This window comes from Petromyzon marinus, chromosome 66 (assembly GCF_048934315.1).
Source record: "Petromyzon marinus isolate PM22_M1 ecotype Great Lakes invasive population chromosome 66, UKy_Petmar_22M1.pri1.0, whole genome shotgun sequence".
Lineage (NCBI taxonomy): Eukaryota > Metazoa > Chordata > Hyperoartia > Petromyzontiformes > Petromyzontidae > Petromyzon > Petromyzon marinus.
Genome location: NC_133732.1, coordinates 9803552 through 9827955, shown reverse-complemented (window position 1 = coordinate 9827955; position 24404 = coordinate 9803552). Strand labels below are relative to the sequence as shown.

The window sequence follows — 24404 nt, the reverse complement described above, 5'->3', positions numbered from 1 at the left end:
CGCAGCCTTGCCTGCCGGAGGAGCTCACCGATGGGACCTTGCCCAGATCTTTCAAGGATTTGTGAGCTCCTCACACAATCCAGCCTGGTTAAACCCAGGATGGATCGTAGGCAGGCTAGCCTAAATGTTTCTAACCGGCGAAGATGTTCCATTAGGGGGGTCCACGTTTCGTAAGCGTAGAGAAGGGAGGGAATGACCGTGGCTGAGAAGACCTGAAGCTTAGTGTGGATCGACAGACCAGGTAGCTTTCACACAGCGTTACGCAACCGTTGAAAAGATATTGCCGCTCGACTGATTCGGAGTGAGACCTCTGCTGGTAAACTGGAGCCGGTCATAAGCACACTGCCCAGGTATGGGAAACTCTCCACTCTCTCCACAACTGCCCCATCACCGATTGGGAGTTGTGGGGGTGGAGTGCACCTGCCTGGGTACAAAATACCCAGGCAGGTGCTTAGTTTTGGTGGGGCTGATGGTAAGGCCCCATCTCTTCGTGGCACGCTCCAGTCTCAGCAGCAGCGTCTCCAACTCCTCCTCTGAATGAGCAGCTATTACCAAATCATCGGCATACATAACGTGGTTGAGCAATAGGGAGCCATCCCTTGACCGCACCCGGGCATCGATCAGCCTCCCATTATATCTGTACCAAATGGAGATTCCCCCGGTACAGCTATTGAAGGCTTCACGAACTACGTGGTCAAAATAAATGTTAAATAATGTGGGAGCCAGAGGCCATCCCTGTCGCACCCCAAGGTGTATAGGGAATGGCTCTGACTCCCAGCCACGTAGTTTTACCCGGGCCCGCTCACCATCATGGAGGTCCTTAATGATCGTGAGCAGAGGGTCAGGGACTGCAAAAGCACGAAGAACAACCTAAAGCCCAGGCCTACTGATGGTATCATAGGCCTTGACCAGGTCAATAAAGCAGAGATATCGGTCTTGCTGGAATTCCCTACACCTCTGCTGTAGCAGACGGACAGAAAATATGGCATCTGTGCAGGACCGCCCTTTCCTGAAACCGCATTGGGGCTCCGCAAGCCTCTCCTCAGCGTGCCTGGCAAGGCGATGTTGAATAATCCTTGCCAGGACCTTTCCCGGCACACTGAGGAGTGAGATGCCCCTGTAGTTGTTACAGTCTGTGCGGTCTCCCTTCTTAAAGAGGGGGACCACCAGGGCATCCTTCCAATCGTGCGGAACGCGTCCAATGGTCCAGACTGTTGTTATGATGTTATATAGAGCAGTGCACAAACGCCACCCTCCCTCAGCATTTCGCTTGGGAGATCATCTCTGCCCGCTGCCTTTCCTGGTCTCAGAGATTGGATCACCGTTTTTTCCCCTAATTATGGTAATAGGTGTGGCGCTACAGGTTACTTTTTTGATGGAGTTAAATAGAGATCTGTGATCGCGGGCCACTGAGGCAGACTCCATCTCCTCAGCAACCCGTGACCACCACCCATCCTTGCAGCGTCTCACGGCTCTCCGAACCTCCGAGCGAAGGCTGCGGTAAGCCTCCTCATTCTCTGACGTGGGATTCTGTAGCCGATGACAGTGGGCCTGTCGCTTTTTCTCAACTATCCTGAACACCTCTTCTGTCAGCCAGGGTCTCTGAGGAGGTCTGGACCGCGTACCCAAAGCAGCCAATGCAGCTGCATGAGTGACAGTCCTAAACCTCGCCTATTTACCCTTGACATCAGGAGGAGTGGCGGACGATGCCAACCCCAGCCGCAAGCGATGATGAAATTCTCGCTTCCAACTTTCATCAGATAACTGAGACCAGGCCACTTTACGTTGGAATGGGGTCCTGAGTGTACACCCACCACCGGAGCAGAAGAATGGCAGGCGCATCTTACAGATGACAAGTCGATGGTCAGAGGGCAGATCAGCTCCACGGTAGGTCCTGGTGTCAAGGACATGGGCTCGCATCCGCTGGTCCGTCACTATGTAATCCAGCAGATGTTCTTGCTTGGACCCGGCATGCATCCATGATGTTGTCTGGATGCGCTGATGCCGGAACAGCGTGTTGGTAATTACAAGCCCATGGGCTGCACAAAAATCTAGCAGCCTCCTACCGTTGTTATTGAGCTGATCTGGCCCATGCCCTCCAATCACTCCAGACCAGGTGTCAACATCATGACCAACTCGGGCATTGAAGTCACCCAACAAGATGACTCTATCCCGAGGGGCCACTTTAGCCAGCACCTGTGACAGGAGGTCATAGAAGGCATCTGACTCAACGGCTTTGCCTGCATCCCTCCACGGATGTTCGTCTTCGGTGGGGGCATAAGTAACCACGACCACCACTCCTCGCCTCCGATTGATGGGAAGGTGAGCCCAAAGTAGCCTGGGGCTTACAGCTTCCCACACCTCACCGCCACGCTCCCACGCCCCCTTCATTCTTTTGTTCAAAAGAAGAGCCACACCCTATTGTTTGGCAGTCTGCTGCCCCGAGTAGAGGACTGTCCACCCCTCATGGTGGCAGGAGCCAGAACCGGTCCACCGGACCTCCTGAATGCCACAGAGATCCAGGCGGTACCGGTCCAGCTCCCGACAGAGGAGTGGCAGCCTCTCCTCCGCAGTGAGCGATCGAACATTCCACGTGGCCACACGAAATGGCTTTTCATTGTTTCTGGAGGAGCCCCGAGGGTAGAGATTCAATCTCCTGGCTCCGCCAATTGGGGTTTGGCCAGGAGACGTCATAGACGCCTTTCCCCCCGGGGCCTCCGGCACAAGCTTATTAGTTAATTTTTTTATTCACTCACACACTCACACTCACTCACTCACACACTCACTCACTCACACAATCACACACTCACTCACACACTCACTCACTCACACACTCACTCACACACTCACACTCACTCACACAGTCACTCACTCACTCACACACTCACTCACACACAAACACACACACTCACTCACACTCACACACTCACAGAGCACCGGTCACCTCATAGAGTGCTGCGTACTGTGACGCAAACTCCAACGCACGCTCCCTCTGCCCCATGCGCAGGCTCACCATGGCCAGCACCACATACACGCCCGCTCCACCTTCACACGCGCACAGAGACAAAGACCCCCCGTGCAGCCTGTGACAAACAGTTGGGGGCAAGTGCTGTTAGCGAGTAGCAGCAGCGCCTATGAAGGCTACTGGCACTGTGGCACACGAGGGGGTGGGTGGCCAGCACCACGCCCGACCGCCTTTTTCTCTCCAGTGGCGATGTTTACTACACACCGCACCGGGTACTACTCATTTGAGGCCGAGTCAACTTAGGTGAGGCCCAGGACCGGTTCAGATACACGTGACTGGTGGTGTTGGCCTTCACCAGGAATCTGTGGGTCTTTGTGAGTATCTCTATGGGTCTGGGTGTCTGTGGGTCTCTGTGTGTGTACGTTGAACATAGAGACCCACAGACTCACAGAGAGACTCACAGAGAGACCCACAGACTCACAGAGAGACCCAGAGACTCACATGGAGACTCACAGACTCACAGAGACCCAAAGACTCACATAAAGACCCACAGACTCACATAGAGACCCACATAGAGACCTACAGACTCACATAGAGACCCACAGACTCACAGAGAGACCCACAGACTCACATAGAGACCTACAGACTCACATAGAGACCCACAGACTCACATAGAGACCCACAGACTCACATAGAGACCCACAGAGACCCACAGACTCACACAGAGACCCACAGACTCACATAGAGACCCATAAAGAGACCCACAGACTCACAAAGAGACCCACAGACTCACAGAGGGACCCAGAGACCCACAAAGAGACCGATAGACTCACACAGAGACCCAGAGACTCACATAGCGACCCACATACTCACACAGAGACCCAGAGACTCACATAGAGACCCACAGACTCACATAGAGACCCACAAACTCACAAAGAGACCCACATAGAGACCCAGAGACTCACAGAAAGACTGACAGACTCATATAGAGACCCACAGACTCACAGAGAGTCCCAGAGACTCAAAGAGAGACCCACAGACTCACAGAGAGACCCACAGACTCACAGAGAGACCCCACGGGTCGCACAACTAAGCAATATCCAGGCTCAACCCTCCATAGTGAGACAATGCATGAGACAGTGACACAATGCATTGCGTGAGACAGTGACACAATGCATTGCATGAGACAGTGAGACAATGCATGAGACAGAGAGACAGAGAGACAATGCATGAGACAGAGAGACAATGCATGAGACAGAGACAGAGAGACAATGCATAAGACAGAGAGGCAGCGAGACAATGCATGAGACAGAGAGACAGTGAGACAATGCAGGAGACAGAGAGACAGCGAGACAATGCATGACACAGAGAGACAGCGAGACAATGCATGAGACAGAGAGACAGCGAGATGAGACAGAGAGACAGTGAGACAATCCATGAGACAGAGAGACAGTGAGACAATGCATGAGACAGAGAGACAGCGGGACAATGCATGAGACAGAGAGACAGCGAGATGAGACAGAGAGACAGTGAGACAATCCATGAGACAGAGAGACAGTGAGACAATGCATGAGACAGAGAGACAGCGAGATGAGACAGAGAGACAGTGAGACAATGCATGAGACAGTGAGACAATGCATGAGACAGAGAGACAATGCATGAGACAGAGAGACAGTGAGACAATCCATGAGACAGAGAGACAATGCAAGAGACAGAGAGACAGTGAGACAATGCATGAGACAGAGAGACAGTGAGACAATGCATGAGACAGCGAGACAATGCATGAAACAGTGGGACGGCGAGACAATGCATGAGACAGTGAGACAGTGAGACAATGCATGAGACAGAGAGACAGTGAGACAATGCATGAGACAGAGAGTCAGAGAGACAATGCAATGAGACAGAGAGACAATGCATGAGACAGAGAGTCAGAGAGACAATGCATGAGACAGAGAGACAGAGAGACAATGCATAAGACAGAGGCAGCGAGACAATGCATGAGACAGAGAGACAATGCATGAGACAGAGAGACAGCGAGACAATGCATGAGACAGAGAGACAGCGAGATGAGACAGAGAGACAGTGAGACAATCCATGAGACAGAGAGACAGTGAGACAATGCATGAGACAGAGAGACAGCGAGATGAGACAGAGAGACAGTGAGACAATCCATGAGACAGAGAGACAGTGAGGCAATGCATGAGACAGAGAGACAGCGAGATGAGACAGAGAGACAGTGAGACAATGCATGAGACAGTGAGACAATGCATGAGACAGAGAGACAATGCATGAGACAGAGAGACAGTGAGACAATCCATGAGACAGAGAGACAATGCATGAGACAGAGAGACAGTGAGACAATGCATGAGACAGAGAGACAGTGAGACAATGCATGAGACAGCGAGACAATGCATGAGACAGTGAGACGGCGAGACAATGCATGAGACAGTGAGACAGTGAGACAATGCATGAGACAGAGAGACAGTGAGACAATGCATGAGACAGAGAGTCAGAGAGACAATGCATGAGACAGAGAGACAGAGAGACAATGCATGAGACAGAGAGTCAGAGAGACAATGCATGAGACAGAGAGACAGAGAGACAATGCATAAGACAGAGAGGCAGCTAGACAATGCATGAGACAGAGAGACAATGCATGAGACAGAGAGACAGTGAGACAATGCATGAGACAGAGAGACAGTGAGACAATGCATGATACAGAGAGACAGAGAGACAATGCATGAGACAGAGAGACAGCGAGACAATGCATGAGACAGAGAGACAATGCATGAGACAGAGAGACAATGCATGAGACAGAGGGACAATGCATGAGACGGAAAGACAGTGAGACAATGCATGAGACAGAGAGACAGAGAGACAATGCATGAGACAGAGAGACAGAGAGACAATGCATGAGACAGAGAGACAGAGAGACAATGCATGAGACAGCGAGACAGCGAGACAATGCATGAGACAGAGAGACAGAGAGACAATGCATGAGACAGAGAGACAGTGAGACAATGAATGAGACAGAGAGACAATGCATGAGAGAGAGACAATGAATGAGACAGAGAGACAATGCATGAGACAGAGAGACAGAGAGACAATGCATGAGACAGAGAGACAGTGAGACAATGCATGAGACAGAGAGACAGCGAGATAATGCATGAGACAGAGAGACAGTGAGACAATGCATGATACAGAGAGACAGAGAGACAATGCATAAGACAGAGAGGCAGCGAGACAATGCATGAGACAGAGAGACAATGCATGAGACAGAGAGACAGTGAAACAATGCATGAGACAGAGAGACAGTGAGACAATGCATGATACAGAGAGACAGAGAGACAATGCATGAGACAGAGAGACAATGCATGATACAGAGAGACAGAGAGACAATGCATGAGACAGAGAGACAGCGAGACAATGCATGATACAGAGAGACAGAGAGACAATGCATGAGCCAGAGAGACAGTGAGACAATGAATGAGACAGAGAGACAATGCATGAGACAGAGAGACAATGCATGAGACAGAGGGACAATGCATGAGACAGAGAGACAGTGAGACAATGCATGAGACAGAGAGACAGAGAGACAATGCATGAGACAGAGAGACAGAGAGACAATGCATGAGACAGAGAGACAGAGAGACAATGCATGAGACAGAGAGACAGTGAGACAATGAATGAGACAGAGAGACAATGCATGAGAGAGAGAGACAATGAATGAGACAGAGAGACAATGCATGAGACAGAGAGACAGAGAGACAATGCATGAGACAGAGAGACAATGCATGAGACAGTGAGACAGTGAGACAATGCATGAGACAGTGAGATAATGCATGAGACAGTGAGACAATGCATGAGACAGAGAGACAATGCATGAGACAGAGAGACAATGCATGAGACAGAGAGACAGAGAGACAATGCATGAGACAGAGAGACAATGCATGAGACAGAGAGACAATGCATGAGACAGAGAGACAGAGAGACAATGCATGAGACAGAGAGACAGAGAGATAATGCCTGAGACAGAGAGACAGCGAGACAATGCATGAGACAGAGAGACAGAGAGACAATGCATGAGACAGAGAGACAGTGAGACAATGCATGAGACAGAGAGACAATGCATGAGACAGAGAGACAGAGAGACAATGCATGAGACAGAGAGACAGAGAGACAATGCATGAGACAGAGAGACAGTGAGACAATGAATGAGACAGAGAGACAATGCATGAGAGAGAGAGACAATGAATGAGACAGAGAGACAATGCATGAGACAGAGAGACAGAGAGACAATGCATGAGACAGAGAGACAATGCATGAGACAGTGAGACAGTGAGACAATGCATGAGACAGTGAGACAATGCATGAGACAGTGAGACAATGCATGAGACAGAGAGACAATGCATGAGACAGAGAGACAATGCATGAGACAGAGAGACAGAGAGACAATGCATGAGACAGAGAGACAATGCATGAGACAGAGAGACAATGCATGAGACAGAGAGACAGAGAGACAATGCATGAGACAGAGAGACAGAGAGATAATGCCTGAGACAGAGAGACAGCGAGACAATGCATGAGACAGAGAGACAGAGAGACAATGCATGAGACAGAGAGACAGTGAGACAATGCATGAGACAGAGAGACAATGCATGAGACAGAGAGACAATGCATGAGACAGAGGGACAATGCATGAGACAGAGAGACAGTGAGACAATGCATGAGACAGAGAGACAGAGAGACAGAGAGACAATGCATGAGACAGAGAGACAGAGAGACAATGCATGCGACAGAGAGACAGAGAGACAGAGAGACAATGCATGAGACAGAGAGACAATGCATGAGAGAGAGAGAGACAATGAATGAGACAGAGAGACAATGCATGAGACAGAGAGACAATGCATGAGACAGAGAGACAGCGAGACAATGCATGAGACAGAGAGACAGCGAGATAATGCATGAGACAGAGAGACAATGCATGAGACAGTGAGACAGTGAGACAATGCATGAGACAGTGAGACAATGCATGAGACAGAGAGACAATGCATGAGACAGAGAGACAATGCATGAGACAGAGAGACAATGCATGAGACAGAGAGACAATTCATGAGACAGAGAGACAGAGAAACAGCGATACAATGCATGAGACAGAGAGACAGAGAGACAATGCATGAGACAGAGAGACAGCGAGACAATGCATGAGATAGCGAGACAATGCATGAGACAGAAAGACAATGTATGAGACAGAGAGACAGCGAGACAATGCATGAGACAGAGAGACAATGCATGAGACAGAGAGACAGAGAGACAATGCATGAGACAGAGAGACAATGAGACAATGCATGAGACAGAGAGACAATGAGACGTGAGATTGTGCGTCGAGACCCAGCAGGAAGGAGGCCCGGCTCTCGGGGTCCCGCTCGACGCCGCGCAGCCCGGCCTCGCCCAGCCGCCACGCCGTCTCCAGGTAGCTCACGTCCCGCGGCGCCTCCAGGCCAGCGTCGAGGGCCCGAACCAGCATGTAGGCCGCGCCCGCTGGCCCCACGTAGACTCCGCCGCCGCTACCACGGCCTCCCGCGCCGCTCGTGTGGGACACGACCCGGTCCACCAGCTCGGCCACGACGGGGAGTAGCGCCTCCCTGGTGCAGCTCGGCACCAGGGAGCCACTGTAGTCCGGGTACGGATTCTGGAAGCGACGCGTCGACGCCATCTTGGTAGAGGGGATGGGTTCCAACACCAGGCTCACACCCCCCACCCACACACACATACCCCCCACCCACACACACATACACCCCACCCACACACACACCCCCCACCCACACACACCTCCCACCCACACACACATCCCACCCACACACACATACACCCCCCACCCACACACACCTCCCACCCACACACACATACACCCCACACACACATACACCCCCCCACCCACACACACCCCCCACCCACACACACACACACACCCCACCCACACACACATACACCCCACCCACACACACATACACCCCCCACCCACACACACCCCACCCACACACACCCCCCACCCACACACACACCCCCCACCCACACACACACCCCCCACCCACACACACCCCACACCCACAAACACATACACCCCACCCACACACACACCCCCCACCCACATACACCCCACCCACACACACATACACCCCACCCACACACACATACACCCCCCACCCACACACACCCCACCCACACACACCCCCCACACACACACCCCCCACCCACACACACCCCACACCCACACACACATACACCCCACCCACACACACACCCCCCACCCACATACACCCCACCCACACACACACCGCACCCACACACACACCCCATCCACACACACACCCTCACCCACCCCCCACCCACACCCCACCCACACACACCCCCCCCACCACACACCCCACCCACACACACTCACACACCCGCACACACACACCCCACCCACACCCCACACACCCACACACACCCCCCACCCACACACCCTCACTCACACCCACTGGGACAATGGTGTAGAGGGGATGGGGGAGGTCAGGAGATGAGGGGAGGGGTGAGGAGGAGGGGGGAGGAGGAGGGGGGCGTGAGAGGTAAGGTGAGGATTAAGGTGAGGAGGTGAGGAACAGGGTGAGGAGGAGGGTAAGGTGAGGGTGAGGATTAAGGTGAGGAGGTGAGGGACAGGGTGAGGAGGAGGGCAAGGTGAGGGTGAGGATTAAGGTGAGGAGGTGAGGGACAGGGTGAGGAGGAGAGGAGGGCAAGGTGAGGAGGTGAGGGACAGGGTGAGGAGGAGGGTAAGGTGAGGGTGAGGATTAAGGTGAGGAGGTGAGGGACAGGATGTAGAGGGGGGTGGTTAAGGTGAGGAGGTGATGGGCACAGTGAGGGTCGGGGTGAGGAGGTGGGGGCTAGGTTGAGGATATTCATTGTAACGGGCAGTAGTCGTAGTGGGGCTTTCACTCCCAATGTTATTGATTCTAAAGGTTTTATTTCACGCTTTTTATTAACTCTGTTGTTGTTTTTATTTCGATTTAAAGCTTTCGTGACTGCAATGATTCATCTTCTTTGGTTCTTTCGGTAAAGTCACGTAGAATGAGAATAAAGTAATAAATTGATAAAATAATATAACACAATAATATTCTCACGACGTTTCGGCCACAACACAAGCGGCCTTCATCAGGTGAAGGGACGAGACTGTCTGGTATACTTATGTCATACTGATGACAATAACTATATTATATCATTAAAAATATATATTTTTCAACATTATTTTGTATATGTTATGTTTCGGCTTGGCTCTAATTGTCCACGCTTAACTCACGTTGGCTGTATAAATCACCACGGTCCCCTAACGTCGTGGCAAGCTTCGGTGGCCACTTCCTTGGAGTCGTGGAGTTTCTGCCACTACTCGTACGGTACATTTAATTAAAGCGTGTTTTTTTAAGTTAAAGTATGTTTAAAATATTACTTATTGTTGGTGAGGTTTGTCGCGTAAACAAAAACGTGCCCGAGATAAGCTACAGGTCAGCCCGGTTGTGTGTCGGAGAGTAAACCCACAAACAGCTTCGTTATTTAGACTGCAGGAGGAATCCGATGAGCTGTAAAGCTCTTCCCTCTTCCCCACCCCCACAGATGTCCTGTAGGGGCACGGGGTCAGAACGTTAGCACATCGTCGTGGGTAAGGGCGCAGTGCGTCGTGGGTAAAAAGGCGCAGTGCGTCGTGGGTAAAAAGGCGCAGTGCGTCGTGGGTAAAAAGGCGCAGTGCGTCGTGGGTAAAAAGGCGCAGTGCGTCGTGGGTAAAAAGGCGCAGTGCGTCGTGGGTAAAAAGGCGCAGTGCGTCGTGGGTAAAAAGGCGCAGTGCGTCGTGGGTAAAAAGGCGCAGTGCGTCGTGGGTAAATGAGAATTTCACTGTGGGAAAGGATGAAGTGCCGCGATGACGTCACCCGTTTATGGCGTCAACTCGCATGTCACGTGGACTCGAAGTTGCGCGTGATGACGTCGCTCCGCTTGCGCGACGTTGGCGGACGTTGCCGCGCATGCGCACACCGTCGTCACGTCATTCGCCCCCCCCCCACCAAAACACGTGACGTCAATGCCACAGCGGACCAATGGGAAGCTTCCATGTCCTCACGGGGGGCGGGGCGTGGTGTGTGCGTGCGTGTGTGACACGCAACCCCTACCAAGCATGGCGCCCGCCTGACGGTCTCTCCTCGCTCACTACCTCATCGAGACGCTCTCTTGTCGCCGGGGTTGTTGCGGGAGGGCTGAAGGAGGCCCGCGCCGAGACATGAGAGGCTCGCCATGGCCCTGCTGTACGCGCTCGTGCTCCGCCTGCTGCACGCGCTGCTCGCGCTCAAGGCGAAGCTCCAGCGCGGCCTAGTGCGATGGGACAGCCTCGGTCTCGCCTGGAAACGCCGCCGGCCGAGGCGCGCCTTCGCCGGCGGCCGGGGCAAGGGGAAAGGGGTCGGGGGAGCTGATGGTGACGATGTTGGCGGTGATGAGGAGGAGGAGGGCAGAAGGGGGCTGGAGATGGCGCGGCACGACGGGCGCGCCCTGCGCAAGCTGCCCGTGCACGTGGGGCTCGTGCTGAGCGAGGTGGCTGGCGCCGAGCGCGGAGTTCGCGACGTGGCGAACGCCGTGCTGTGGTGCGTGGCGCTCGGCGTCTCCTACGTGAGCGTGTTCGACGCGCGGGGTGAGTCGAAGGCGGCGAGGGCGAGGGTGAGGAGGTGTGGGATGGGGGTGGGGGCAAGGTGAGGAGGTGTGGGGGGGGGTTGAGGCAAGGTTGAGGAGGTGTGGGAGGGGGTTGAGGCGAGGTGAGGAGGCGAGTGACTGGGTGAGTCGAGGGTGAGGAGGTGTGGGAGGGGGTGGGGGACAGGGTGAGGAGGTATGGGAGGGGTTTGAGGCAAGGTGAGGAGGTGTGGGAGGGGGTGGGGGACAGGGTGAGGAGGTGTGGTAGGGGTGGGGGACAGGGTGAGGAGGTGTGGGAGGGGGTGGGGGACAGGGTGAGGAGGTGTGGGAGGGGGTTGAGGCGAGGTGAGGAGGCGAGGGACAGGGTGAGTCGAGGGTGAGGAGGTGTGGGAGGGGGTGGGGGACAGGGTGAGGAGGTGTGGGAGGGGGTGGGGGACAGGGTTGAGGAGGTGTGAGAGGGGATTGAGGCGAGATGAGGTGAGGGACAGGGTGAGGAGGTGTGGGAGGGGGTTGAGGCAAGGTGAGGAGGTGTGGGACAGGGTGAGTCGAGGGTGAGGAGGTGGGGGAGAGGGGGGCAAGGTGAGGGACAAGGTGAGGATGGGGGAGGTCAAGAGGTGAGAGGGACGGGGTGAGGGATAGGGTGAGGATGTGAGGGATTGGGTGAGGAGGTAGGTAACGAAATGTGGGTGAGAGGTGAGGGATTGGATGAGGAGGTAGGTAGGTAATGAAATGTGGGTGAGAGGTGAGTGATTGGGTGGATGGGTGTGAGTGGCGTGTGAATGTTTATCTGTGTGTCTGAGTGCAGGTGTGTGAGTGTGTGTGAGTATTCCAGGTTTAACCAGGCCGGATTGTGTGAGGAGCTCACAAATCCTTGAAAGATCTGGGCAAGGTCCCATCGGCGAGCTCCTCCGGCGGGCAAGGCTGCGTTGGCTGGGCCATGTAGCCCGCATGCCCAGCCACCGCATGCCGAAACAGCTTTTGTTCGGCCGGATCGAGGGGGCTAAGCGGGCGCTGCACGGGCTAGAGAAGAGATGGAGTGATGTGGTACAGGAGGACGTGTAGCTGAGTGGACTTGCCGATGACTGGTACCAGCGGTGTCAAGATCGGCCTCTGTGGAGGAGGCTCGTGAAGGACGCTGCTACTGGGCAGTTGGAGGTAGTCGCTCTCCAACAACAACGGAGGGCGGAAGAGCGACGCTCACAACAACGAGCGGAGCACCGGGTGGCTAAAGCACAGCAGGTTGGCACATTAGGGGGCACAGGTGGTGCATCAGCCAGTGATCTCAGTCATCTCATTCAGTCGACCCGTGGCACCTGGGTCTGCCCAGTGACCTGCCAGCGGGCGTTCGACACTCCACGTGGCCTCAAGGTGCACATTGCCTGGCACAAGCGTCGTGGTGACGTCACCCCCACTTAGTGGCGAATGGCGGTTGTTGTGAGTATTCCAGTCGCCTAAGTCAGCCAGCCCACTGCACTACCGCCTGGGTCTGTCACGTGACCTCCTGCCAGCTCGAGCCTTCGACACCTCAACGTGGCCTCAAAGTGCGCCTGGCACATGCGGCGTGGTGACTTCACCACCGTCACTTAGTGGCGGGTGTGAGTGCTGTGTGGGTGCTGTGTGGGTGCTGTGTGAGTGCTGTGTGGGTGCTGTGTGGGTGCTGTGTAGCGGTTAGCGCTACCGTGCTGTGACCCCGGCGACCCGAGTTCGATTTCAGCTCACGGCCAACACCGGTGACGATTGTCTTGAACCGGTGCTGGGCCTACCCTAGGTCGACTCGGCCTCAAATGAGTACCCGGTGTGGTGTGCCAAGACTTCGCCGCTGGGGAGACAAAGGTGGTCGGGCGTGGCCACCACCAACTCCCTGTCGTGCCGTGCCGGCCCTCACAAGTGCTGCTACTCTCTAACGGGGGATCTTTGTCTGTGTGAGTGTGCTGTCTGACAGCACTTGCCCCAACCGCCTGGTCAAGGCTACACGGGGGATCTTTATCTGTGTGAGTGTTCTATCTGACAGCACTTGCCCCAACCGCCTGGTCAAGGCTACACGGGGGATCTTTGTCTGTGTGAGTGTGCTGTCTAACAACACTTGCCCCAACAGCCTGGTCAAGGCTACACGGGGGATCTTTGTCTGTGTGCGTGTTTGTTTACACTCAATGGAAGCTGTGGTGATTGCTGCCGCGGGTTTCATTTGCCCCGGACCAGATTGGACTGGGCCGCTCCCGTTATTAAAATTGCCACACATGGTGACGATGGTGATGGTGGTGATAATTGTGGTGGTGGTGATGAATGGTGGTGGTGGCGGCGGCGATGATGGTGGCGGCGGCGGCGATGGTATTGGTGGTGATGATGGCAGTGATGATGGTGGCGATGGTAGTGATGCTGGTTGCCGGGACGTGTGTGCGGTTGATGGTGGTCGTAAGATCTGGACGCATTCACATCAGTGAGCTCCTCCGGCAGGCAAGGCTGCGTTGGCTGGGTCATGTAGCCCGCATGCCCAGCCACCGCATGCCTAAACAGCTTTTGTTTGGCCGCATAGAGGCGAGACTTTTGACACTTCACGTGACCTCAAAGTGCACCTGGCCTAGCACAGGCGGCGTGGTGACTTCACCACCGTCACTTAGTGGCGTATGGTGGGTATTACCGGGACGTGCGGGTGTGGTTGATGGTGGTAGTGATGGTGGTGATAGTGGTGGTCGGTGATAGTGATGATAGTGATGGTGGTGATTTTAGTGATGGTGGTGATAGTGATGTTTGTGATGGTGGTAATAGTGGTAATGGTGGTGATGGTAGTGTTGATGGTGGACGTGTGCGTGTGGTTGATGGTGTTGATGGTGGACATGTTAGTGGTTTATGGTGTCGATGGTGTGCATGTGGTGGTGATGGTGGTGATAGTGTTGATGGTGGTGGTGATGATTGTGTTGGTGTGCGTGGTGGTGATGGTGGTGTTGATGGTGATGGTGTTGATGATGGTGGTAGTGTTGTTGGTGGTGATGGTATTGGTGTGTGCGGTGGTGATGGTGGTGTTGATGGTGGTGATGGTGATGATTGTGTTGGTGTACGTGGTGGTGATGGTGTTGATGATGGTGGTAGTGTTGTTGGTGGTGATGGTGTTGGTGTGTGTGGTCGTGATGGCAGTGGTGATGGTGGCGTTGATGATGGTGGTAGTGTTGATGGTGTTGTTGGTGTTGATGGTGTTGATGGTGGTGTTGATGATGGTGGTGTTGATGATGGTGGTGTTGATGATGGTGGTAGTGTTGATGGTGTTGATGATGGTGGTAGTGGTGTTGGTGTTGATGGTGTTGGTGTGCGTGGTGGTGATGGTTGTGATGGCGGTGGTGATGGTGGCATTGATGATGGTGGTTGTGTTGATGGTGTTGGTGTGTGTGGTGGTGATGTTGATGGTGTTGATGATGGTGGTAGTGTTGTTGGTGGTGTTGGTGGTGATGGTGTAGGTGTGTGTGGTGGTGATGGTGGTGGTGATGGTGGTGTTGATGATGGTGGTAGTGTTGATGGTGGTGATGGTGTTGGTGTGTGTGGTGGTGATGGTGGTGGTGATGGTGGTGTTGATGATGGTGGTAGTGTTGTTGGTGTTGATGGTGGTGATGGTGTTGGTGTGTGTGGTGGTGATGGTGGTGGTGATGGTGGTGTTGATGATGGTGGTAGTGTTGTTGGTGTTGATGGTGTTGGTGTGTGTGGTGGTGTTGATGGTGTTGATTATGGTGGTAGTGTTGTTGGTGTTGTTTGTGTTGATGGTGTTGGTGTCTGTGGTGGTGATGTTGATGATGTTGATGATGGTGGTAGTGTTGTTGGTGTTGGTGTGTGTGGTGGTGATGTTGATGGTGTTGATGATGGTGGTAGTGTTGTTGGTGTTGATGGTGTTGGTGTGTGTGGTGGTGTTGATGGTGTTGATGATGGTGGTAGTGTTGTTCGTGTTGTTTGTGTTGATGGTGTTGGTGGTGTTGGTGTCTGTGGTGGTGATGTTGATGATGGTGGTAGTGTTGTTGGTGTGTGTGGTGGTGTTGATGGTGTTGATGATGGTGGTAGTGTTGTTGGTGTTGATGGTGTTGGTGTGTGTGGTGGTGATGTTGATGATGGTGGTAGTGTTGTTGGTGTTGTTGGTGTTGATGGTGTTGGTGTGTGTGGTGGTGATGTTGATGGTGTTGATGATGGTGGTAGTGTTGTTGGTGTTGATGGTGTTGGTGTGTGTGGTGGTGATGTTGATGGTGTTGATTATGGTGGTAGTGTTGGTGGTGGTAGTGTTGATGGTGTTGGTGTGTGTGGTGGTGATGTTGATGGTGTTGATGATGGTGGTAATGTTGTTGGTGATGATGGTGTTGGTGTGTGTGGTGGTGATGGTGGTGGTGTTGATGATGGTGGTAGTGTTGTTGGTGTTGATGGTGTTGGTGTGTGTGGTGGTGATGGTTGATGATGGTGGTAGTGTTGTTGGTCTTGTTGGTGTTGATGGTGTTGGTGTGTGGTGGTGATGTTGATGGTGTTGATGATGGTGGTAGTGTTGTTGGTGGTGGTAGTGTTGTTGGTGTTGGTGTGTGTGGTGGTGATGGTTGTGATGGTGGTGTTGATGATGGTGGTAGTGTTGTTGGTGTTGGTGTGTGTGGTGGTGATGGTGGTGTTGATGATGGTGGTAGTGTTGTTGGTGGTGGTAGTGTTGATGGTGTTGATGTGTGTGATGGTGATGTTGATGGTGTTGATGATGGTGGTAGTGTTGATGGTGTTGGTGTGTGTGGTGGTGATGGTGGTGTTGATGATGGTGGTAGTGTTGTTGGTGGTGGTAGTGTTGTTGGTGTTGGTGTGTGTGGTGGTGATGTTGATGGTGTTGATGATGGTGGTAGTGTTGTTGGTGTTGGTGTGTGTGGTGGTGATGGTGGTGTTGATGATGGTGGTAGTGTTGTTGGTGTTGGTGTGTGTGGTGGTGATGTTGATGGTGTTGATGATGGTGGGTAGTGTTGTTGGTGGTGATGGTGTTGGTGTGTGTGGTGGTTGCCTCCTGCCCAGGGATGTTGAAGGAAACCAATGGCCGCCTCATGGAAGAGGTACTGAGGCAGCAGAGGGAGCAACTGGGATCCGATTGGTCCAAGCGGAAGGTCGAGTTTGTGGACGACCAATCGGCAGAGGCGTTACTGCAGGGTACACCAGGTGAGGCGGGGGGTGGTGTCATGTGACATGAGGAGAAGTGGTGGTGACAGTTATTGTGGTGATGGAGGTGACGATGGTGATTGTGGTGATGTAGGTGACGATGGTGATTGTGGTGATGGAGGTGACGATGGTGATTGTGGTGATGGAGGTGACGATGGTGATTGTGGTGATGGAGGTGACGATGGTGATTGTGGTGATGGTGCGTGCGTAGCGACGATGCGAGTGGCGTTTCTGTCCCCCGCGTGATGGTGGTGATGGTGGTGGTGATGGCGGTGGTGGGTGATGGCGGTGATGGTGGTGATGGTGGTGGTGATGGCGGTGGTGGGTGATGGTGGTGGTGATGGTGGTGGGTGATGGTGGTGGTGTATGCGTAGCGACGGTGCGAGTGGGGTTGCTGTCCCCGTGTTACGGTGGTGACAGTGGTAATGACGGTGACAGTGGTAATGACGGTGACGGTGGTGACGGTGGTGACGGTAATGGTGGTAATGACGGTGGTGATGGTGACAGTGGTAATGACGGTGGTGATGGTGACGGTGATGGTGGTAATGACGGTGGTGACAGTGGTAATGACGGTGACGGTGGGGGTGACGGTAATGGTGGTAATGACGGTGGTGATGGTGATGGTGACAGTGGTAATGACGATGGTGATGGCGGTAATGACGGTGGTGACAGTGGTAATGACGGTGGTGATGGTGATGGTGATGGCGGTAATGACGGTGGTGACAGTGGTAATGACGGTGGTGACGGTGATGGTGACGGTGGTGATGGTGATGGTGACGATGGTAATGACAGTGGTGACGGTGATGGTGACAGTGGTAATGACGGTGGTGATGGTGATGGTGGTAATGACGGTGGTGATGGTGACAGTGGTAATGACGGTAACGGTGATGGTGACAATGGTGATGGTGACAGTGGTAATGACGGTGATGGTGACGGTGATGGTGACAGTGGTAATGACGGTGACGGTGATGGTGACGGTGGTGATGGTGATGGTGACAGTGGTAATGACGGTGATGGTGACGGTGATGGTGACGGTGATGGTGACGGTGATGGTGACGGTGATGGTGACGGTGATGGTGATGGTGACAGTGGTAATGACGGTGATGGTGACGGTGGTGATGGTGACGGTCATGGTGACGGTGGTGATTGTGATGGTGTGTGCGTAGCGACGGTGCGAGTGGCTCTGCTGTCCCCGCGTGACGGCCGTGCCGCCCTGGCTCGCGCCGCCGCCGCCTTCTGCTCCCTGGTGGCCGCACGGCGCCGCCCGGCACCGGCGCTCACTCCCGGCGAGCTCGGGGACAGCCTCACCGGTGAGCCACTCATCGCGGTCGCCAGCCAGCGCCGGCACCCGCACCGCCGAGTCGCTGGGCCGGCACCGACTCACGTGGTGGAGTCACTGAGCCAGCTGTCACGTGGTGGAGTCACTGAGCCAGCTGTCACGTGGTGGAGTCACTGAGCCAGCTGTCACGTGGTAGAGTCACTGAGCCAGCAGTCACGTGGTAGAGTCACTGAGCCAGCAGTCACGTGGTAGTCACCGAGCCAGCTGTCACGTGGTGGAGTCACTGAGCCAGCTGTCACGTGGTGGAGTCACTGAGCCAGCTGTCACGTGGTAGAGTCACTGAGCCAGCAGTCACGTCGTAGAGTCACTGAGCCAGCAGTCACGTGGTGGAGTCACTGAGCCAGCAGTCACGTGGTAGTCACTGAGCCAGCAGTCACGTGGTAGTCACCGAGCCAGCTGTCACGTGGTGGAGTCACTGAGCCAGCTGTCACGTGGTGGAGTCACTGAGCCAGCAGTCACGTGGTAGTCACTGAGCCAGCAGTCACGTGGTAGTCACTGAGCCAGCTGTCACCTGGTGGAGTCACTGAGCCAGCAGTCACGTCGTAGTCACCGAGCCAGCTGTCACGTGGTGGAGTCACTGAGCCAGCTGTCACGTGGTGGAGTCACTGAGCCAGCTGTCACGTGGTAGAGTCACTGAGCCAGCAGTCACGTCGTAGAGTCACTGAGCCAGCAGTCACGTGGTGGAGTCACTGAGCCAGCAGTCACGTGGTAGTCACTGAGCCAGCAGTCACGTGGTAGTCACCGAGCCAGCTGTCACGTGGTGGAGTCACTGAGCCAGCTGTCACGTGGTGGAGTCACTGAGCCAGCTGTCACGTGGTAGAGTCACTGAGCCAGCAGTCACGTGGTAGAGTCACTGAGCCAGCAGTCACGTGGTGGAGTCACTGAGCCAGCAGTCACGTGGTAGAGTCACTGAGCCAGCTGTCACGTGGTGGAGTCACTGAGCCAGCTGTCACGTGGTGGAGTCACTGAGCCAGCAGTCACGTGGTAGAGTCACTGAGCCAGCAGTCATGTGGTGGAGTCACTGAGCCAGCAGTCACGTGGTGGAGTCACTGAGCCAGCAGTCACGTGGTGGAGTCACTGAGCCAGCAGTCACGTGGTGGAGTCACTGAGCCAGCAGTCACGTGGTAGTCACTGAGCCAGCAGTCACGTGGTAGTCACTGAGCCAGCTGTCACGTGGTGGAGTCACTGAGCCAGCTGTCACGTGGTGGAGTCACTGAGCCAGCTGTCACGTGGTAGAGTCACTGAGCCAGCAGTCACGTGGTAGAGTCACTGAGCCAGCAGTCACGTGGTGGAGTCACTGAGCCAGCAGTCACGTGATAGAGTCACTGAGCCAGCAGTCACGTGGTGGAGTCACTGAGCCAGCAGTCACGTGGTAGAGTCACTGAGCCAGCAGTCACGTGGTAGAGTCACTGAGCCAGCAGTCACGTGGTGGAGTCACTGAACCAGCAGTCACGTGATAGAGTCACTGAGCCAGCAGTCACGTGGTGGAGTCACTGAGCCAGCAGTCACGTGGTGGAGTCACTGAGCCAGCTGTCATATGGTAGAGTCACTGAGCCACGGCAGAGGAATGTCAGAATTGCTTAAGATTGCGTTGCCGTAGATTCAAATGTGGATAATTATGATGATAATAATTATCCCGCACCGCTGATAAGCACGGTTGGCTACGTATGGTGCGAGAGAAGTTCAACATGCATGCATGTATGATGATGATGGTGGTGGTGGTGGAGTCACACGTGTGTGTGTGTGTGAGATAGTGGAGGCACGTGTGTGTGTGTGTGTGTGATAGTGAAGGCACGTGTGTGTGTGTGTGTGTAATAGTGAAGGCACGTGTGTGTGTAATAGTGAAGGCACGTGTGTGTGATAGTGAAGGCACGTGTGTGTGATGGTGGGGGCACGTGTGTGTGTGTGATAGTGAAGGCACGTGTGTGTGTGTGTGATAGTGAAGGCACGTGTGTGTGTGTGATGGTGGAGGCACGTGTGTGTGTGTGATAGTGAAGGCACGTGTGTGTGTGTGATAGTGAAGACACGTGTGTGTGTGTGATAGTGAAGGCACGTGTGTGTGTGTGATAGTGAAGGCACGTGTGTGTGTGTGATAGTGAAGGCACGTGTGTGTGTGTGTGTGTGATAGTGAAGGCACGTGTGTGTGTGTAATAGTGAAGGCACGTGTGTGTGTGTAATAGTGAAGGCACGTGTGTGTGTGTGTGTGATAGTGAAGGCACGTGTGTGTGTAATAGTGAAGGCACGTGTGTGTGTGTGATAGTGAAGGCACGTGTGTGTAATAGTGAAGGCACGTGTGTGTGTGTGTAATAGTGAAGGCACGTGTGTGTGTGTGATAGTGAAGGCACGTGTGTGTGTGTGTGTGATAATGAAGGCACGCGTGTGTGTGTGATAGTGAAGGCACGTGTGTGTGTGATAATGAAGGCACGTGTGTGTGTGTGATAGTGAAGGCACGTGTGTGTGTGATAGTGAAGGCACGTGTGTGTGTGATAGTGAAGGCACGTGTGTGTGATAGTGAAGGCGCGTGTGTGTGTGTGATAGTGAAGGCGCGTGTGTGTGTGTGTGTGATAGTGAAGGCGCGTGTGTGTGTGATAGTGAAGGCACGTGTGTGTGTGTGTGTGTGATAGTGAAGGCGTGTGTGTGATAGTGAAGGCGCGTGTGTGATAATGAAGGCACGTGTGTGTGTGTGATAATGAAGGCACGTGTGTGTGTGTGATAGTGAAGGCACGCGTGTGTGTGTGTGATAGTGAAGGCACGTGTGTGTGTGTGATAGTGAAGGCACGTGTGTGTGTGATAGTGAAGGCACGTGTGTGTGTGTGATAGTGAAGGCACGTGTGTGTGTGTGATAGTGAAGGCACGTGTGTGTGTGTGTGTGATAGTGAAGGCACGCGTGTGTGTGTGATAGTGAAGGCACGTGTGTGTGTGTGTGATAGTGAAGGCACGTGTGTGTGTGTGCTGGCCATCATAGGTGCTGCTGCTCGCTAACAGCACTTGCCCCAACAGTCTGCTAAGGCTACACGGCGGGGGTGGGGACTTTTGTCTTTGTGCTGGCAGCCTTGAAGGGCTTCCCGGACCCGGACTTGGTGCTGCGGTTTGGCCGTGTGGAGAGCACTCTGGGGTACCCACCCTGGCAACTCCACCTCGCAGAGATCATGTGAGGGACGCGGGGGGGGGGGGGGGAGACGTGGGGGGGGGGACGTGGGGGGGGGACGTGGGGGGGGGGAGGATGTGAGGCGGGGGGACGTGGGGGGGGGACGTGGGTGGGGGGGGGGGGGGGGGAGGATGTCAGGCGGGGGCACATGGGAAGGGACACGGGGATACGGGGAGACATGGGAGGGGGCACGGGAATGGAAACGGGGGGAGGAGACAGGGGGGAGACACGGCGTGGGGGGCATGAGATGGACGCGGGGGGGGGTGGGGGCAGGGGAGGGGGGACACGGCGGGGTCATAGGTAGGGGCACGTGGGAACGAACGCGAGCGGGACACGGGAGGGGGGTGGGACACGGGGGAGACACACAGCACTGTCACCCTCATTGCCACTGTGCCCACACTTCTGTCTCTGCCCCGTGATGTCATTCTCGTCTCCCCCCTGTACCCCCCCCCAGTCCCGTGGGCCCCCTGCAGGGGCTGTGCTACGAGGACCTCCACTCGGCCATGCGCGGCTTCGCCGAGTGTGAGCAGCGCTTCGGCAAGTGAGCGCCCGGCCAGTGGGACGGGAACTGGGGGATGGGGGCTCTAGCCTGAGCTGAAGAGGCCTGAGCTGAAGAGGCCTGGGATGAAGAGGCCTGGGATGAAGAGGCCTGAGCTGAAGAGGCCTGAGCTGAAGAGGCCTGGGCTGAAGAGGCCTGGGCTGAAGAGGCCTGGGCTGAAGAGGCCTGAGCTGAAGAGGCCTGGGCTGAAGAGGCCTGAGCTGAAGAGGCCTGGGCTGCAGAGGCCTGGGCTGCAGAGGCCTGGGCTGAAGAGGCCTGAGCTGAAGGAGCCTGGGTTGAAGAGGCCTGAGCTGAAGAGGCCTGGGCTGAAGAGGCCTGGGCTGAAGGAGCCTGGGCTGAAGAGGCCTGAGCTGAAGGGGCCTGGGCTGAAGAGGCCTGAGCTGAAGAGGCCTGGGCTGAGGATTGGACAGGGTTGGGTAGGATTGGACGGGGTTGGGTAGGATTGGACGGGGGTTGGGCAGGATTGGATGGGGTTGGGTAGGATTGGACGGGGTTGGGTAGGATTGGACGGGGTTGGGTAGGATTGGACGGGGTTGGGTAGGATTGGACGGGGTTGGGTAGGATTGGACAGGGTTGGGTAGGATTGGACGGGGTTGGGTAGGATTGGACAGGGTTGGGTAGGATTGGACGGGGTTGGGTAGGATTGGACGGGGTTGGGTAGGATTGGACGGGGTTGGGTAGGATTGGACGGGGTTGGGTAGGATTGGACAGGGTTGGGTAGGATTGGACGGGGTTGGACGCGGTCAGATGGGGTCCTCCAACCTATATGGTTTATTTCAACTCGGTCACCGCATCACGGAACGCGTTGAATTCGGTTGAACGTAAGCGACGTTTACCTGTTGATCTCGGTTCATGACTATAATCGACGTGGGCGTCACGCGTGAGATTATGATTCGTTTTGTTTTTTATTTAATCCGACCCGTTTATTTTCCTCCGAATTATTTTCTATTAAAATGACCGACGAATTTGAAGTGGAATGGAAGGCGTCGTGAAGGGCGGGGGGGGGTGTGATCCGTGGGGGAAGATTCCAACCGGGGTTCAAATCCAGCATCTCCACAGCACTTGAACCCAGGATGAGTATCTCAGCTGTGTAGGGCCCGTGTCTGTGACAGGGCCATTATTAACCCACTAAGAGACACTCAGACCCAGGGTTGAACCCAAGATGACTAACTCAGCTGTGTAGGGCCCGTGTCTCCAACAGGGCCATTATGAACCCACTAAGAGAGACACTCAGACCCAGGGCTTGAACCCAGGATGAGTATCTCAGCTGTGCAGGGCCCGTGTCTGTGACAGGGCCATTATGAATCCACTAAGAGACACTTAGGCCCAGGGTTGAACCCAGGATGAGTATCTCAGCTGTGTTGACTCAGTCTCTCCGACAGGGCCATTATGAACCCACTAAGAGAGACACTCAGACCCAGGGCTTGAACTCAGGATGAGTATCTCAGCTGTGCAGGGCCCGTGTCTCTGACAGGGCCATTATGAACCCACTAAGAGAGACCCAGGGCTTGATCCCAGGATGACTATCTCAGCTGTGCTGGGCCTGTGTCTCTGACAGGGCCATTATGAACCCACTAAGAGACACTCAGACCCAGGGCTTGAACCCAGGCTATCTCAGCTGTGTTGACTCAGTGTCTCTGACAGGGCCATTATGAATCCACGAAGAGAGACACTCAGACCCAGGGCTTGAACCCAGGATGAGTATCTCAGCTGTGCAGGGCCCGTGTCTCTGACAGGGCCATTATGAATCCACTAAGAGAGACAATCAGACCCAGGGCTTGAACCCAGGATGAGTATCTCAGCTGTGCAGGGCCTGTGTCTCTGACAGGGACATTATGAACCCACTAAGAGACACTCAGCCCCAGGGCTTGAACCCAGGATGAGTATCTCAGCTGTGCAGGGCCCGTGTCTCTGACAGGGCCATTATGAACCCACTAAGAGACACTCAGACCCAGGGCTTGAACCCAGGATGAGTATCTCAGCTGTGCTGGGCCCGTGTCTCTGACAGGGCCATTATGAACTCACTAAGAGAGACACTCAGACCCAGGGCTTGAACCCAGGATGAGTATCTCAGCTGTGCAGGGCCCGTGTCTCTGACAGGGTCATTATGAACCCACTAAGAGAGACACTCACACCCAGGGCTTGAACCCAGGATGAGTATCTCAGCTGTGCTGGGCCCGTGTCTCTTGACAGGGCCATTATGAATCCACTAAGAGAGACACTCAGACCCAGGGCTTGAACCCAGGATGAGTATCTCAGCTGTGTAGGGCCGGTGTCTCTGACAGGGCCATTATGAACCCACTAAGAGAGACACTCAGACCCAGGGCTTGAACCCAGGATGAGTATCTCAGCTGTGCTGGGCCTGTGTCTCTGACAGGGCCATTATGAACCCACTAAGAGACACTCAGACCCACGGCTTGAACCCAGGATATCTTAGCTGTGTTGACTCAGTGTCTCTGACAGGGCCATTATGAACCCACTAAGAGATACTCAGACCCAGGGCATGAACCCAGGCTATCTCAGCTGTGCTGGCGAAGTC

General features: G+C 54.5%; 3 protein-coding genes across 3 annotated transcripts in view; 2 read left to right on the top strand and 1 right to left on the bottom strand.

The window, feature by feature from the left end:
- The window catches only part of LOC116956674 (lanC-like protein 3), a 28257-nt gene extending 19528 nt beyond the window's left edge, over positions 1 to 8729 (bottom strand). Inside the window, exons 1-2 of the mRNA XM_032978453.2 lie at positions 8357 to 8729; positions 2945 to 3045 (exon numbers count right to left, since the gene is read on the bottom strand). Of these exons, the coding sequence (XP_032834344.1) occupies positions 2945 to 3045; positions 8357 to 8681 (426 nt within the window). The 5' untranslated portion in view covers positions 8682 to 8729. The remainder of the gene's footprint in view (positions 1 to 2944; positions 3046 to 8356) is intronic.
- A 2374-nt stretch (positions 8730 to 11103) lies between these two features.
- On the top strand, positions 11104 to 22836 carry NUS1 (NUS1 dehydrodolichyl diphosphate synthase subunit). Its single transcript, XM_032978464.2, has 5 exons — positions 11104 to 11672; positions 16679 to 16819; positions 17986 to 18129; positions 21210 to 21309; positions 21761 to 22836. The coding sequence occupies exons 1-5, from the start codon at positions 11282 to 11284 to the stop codon at positions 21849 to 21851; spliced, it is 867 nt and encodes a 288-aa protein (XP_032834355.2). The 5' UTR covers positions 11104 to 11281; the 3' UTR covers positions 21852 to 22836.
- LOC142906547 (uncharacterized) lies at positions 12317 to 16672 on the top strand. The gene is made up of 2 exons (XM_076054649.1): positions 12317 to 12340; positions 12390 to 16672. Exon 2 carries the CDS (start codon positions 14328 to 14330, stop codon positions 16089 to 16091), a length of 1764 nt encoding a protein of 587 aa, XP_075910764.1. The 5' UTR covers positions 12317 to 12340; positions 12390 to 14327; the 3' UTR covers positions 16092 to 16672.
- Positions 22837 to 24404: the final 1568 nt, after the last annotated feature.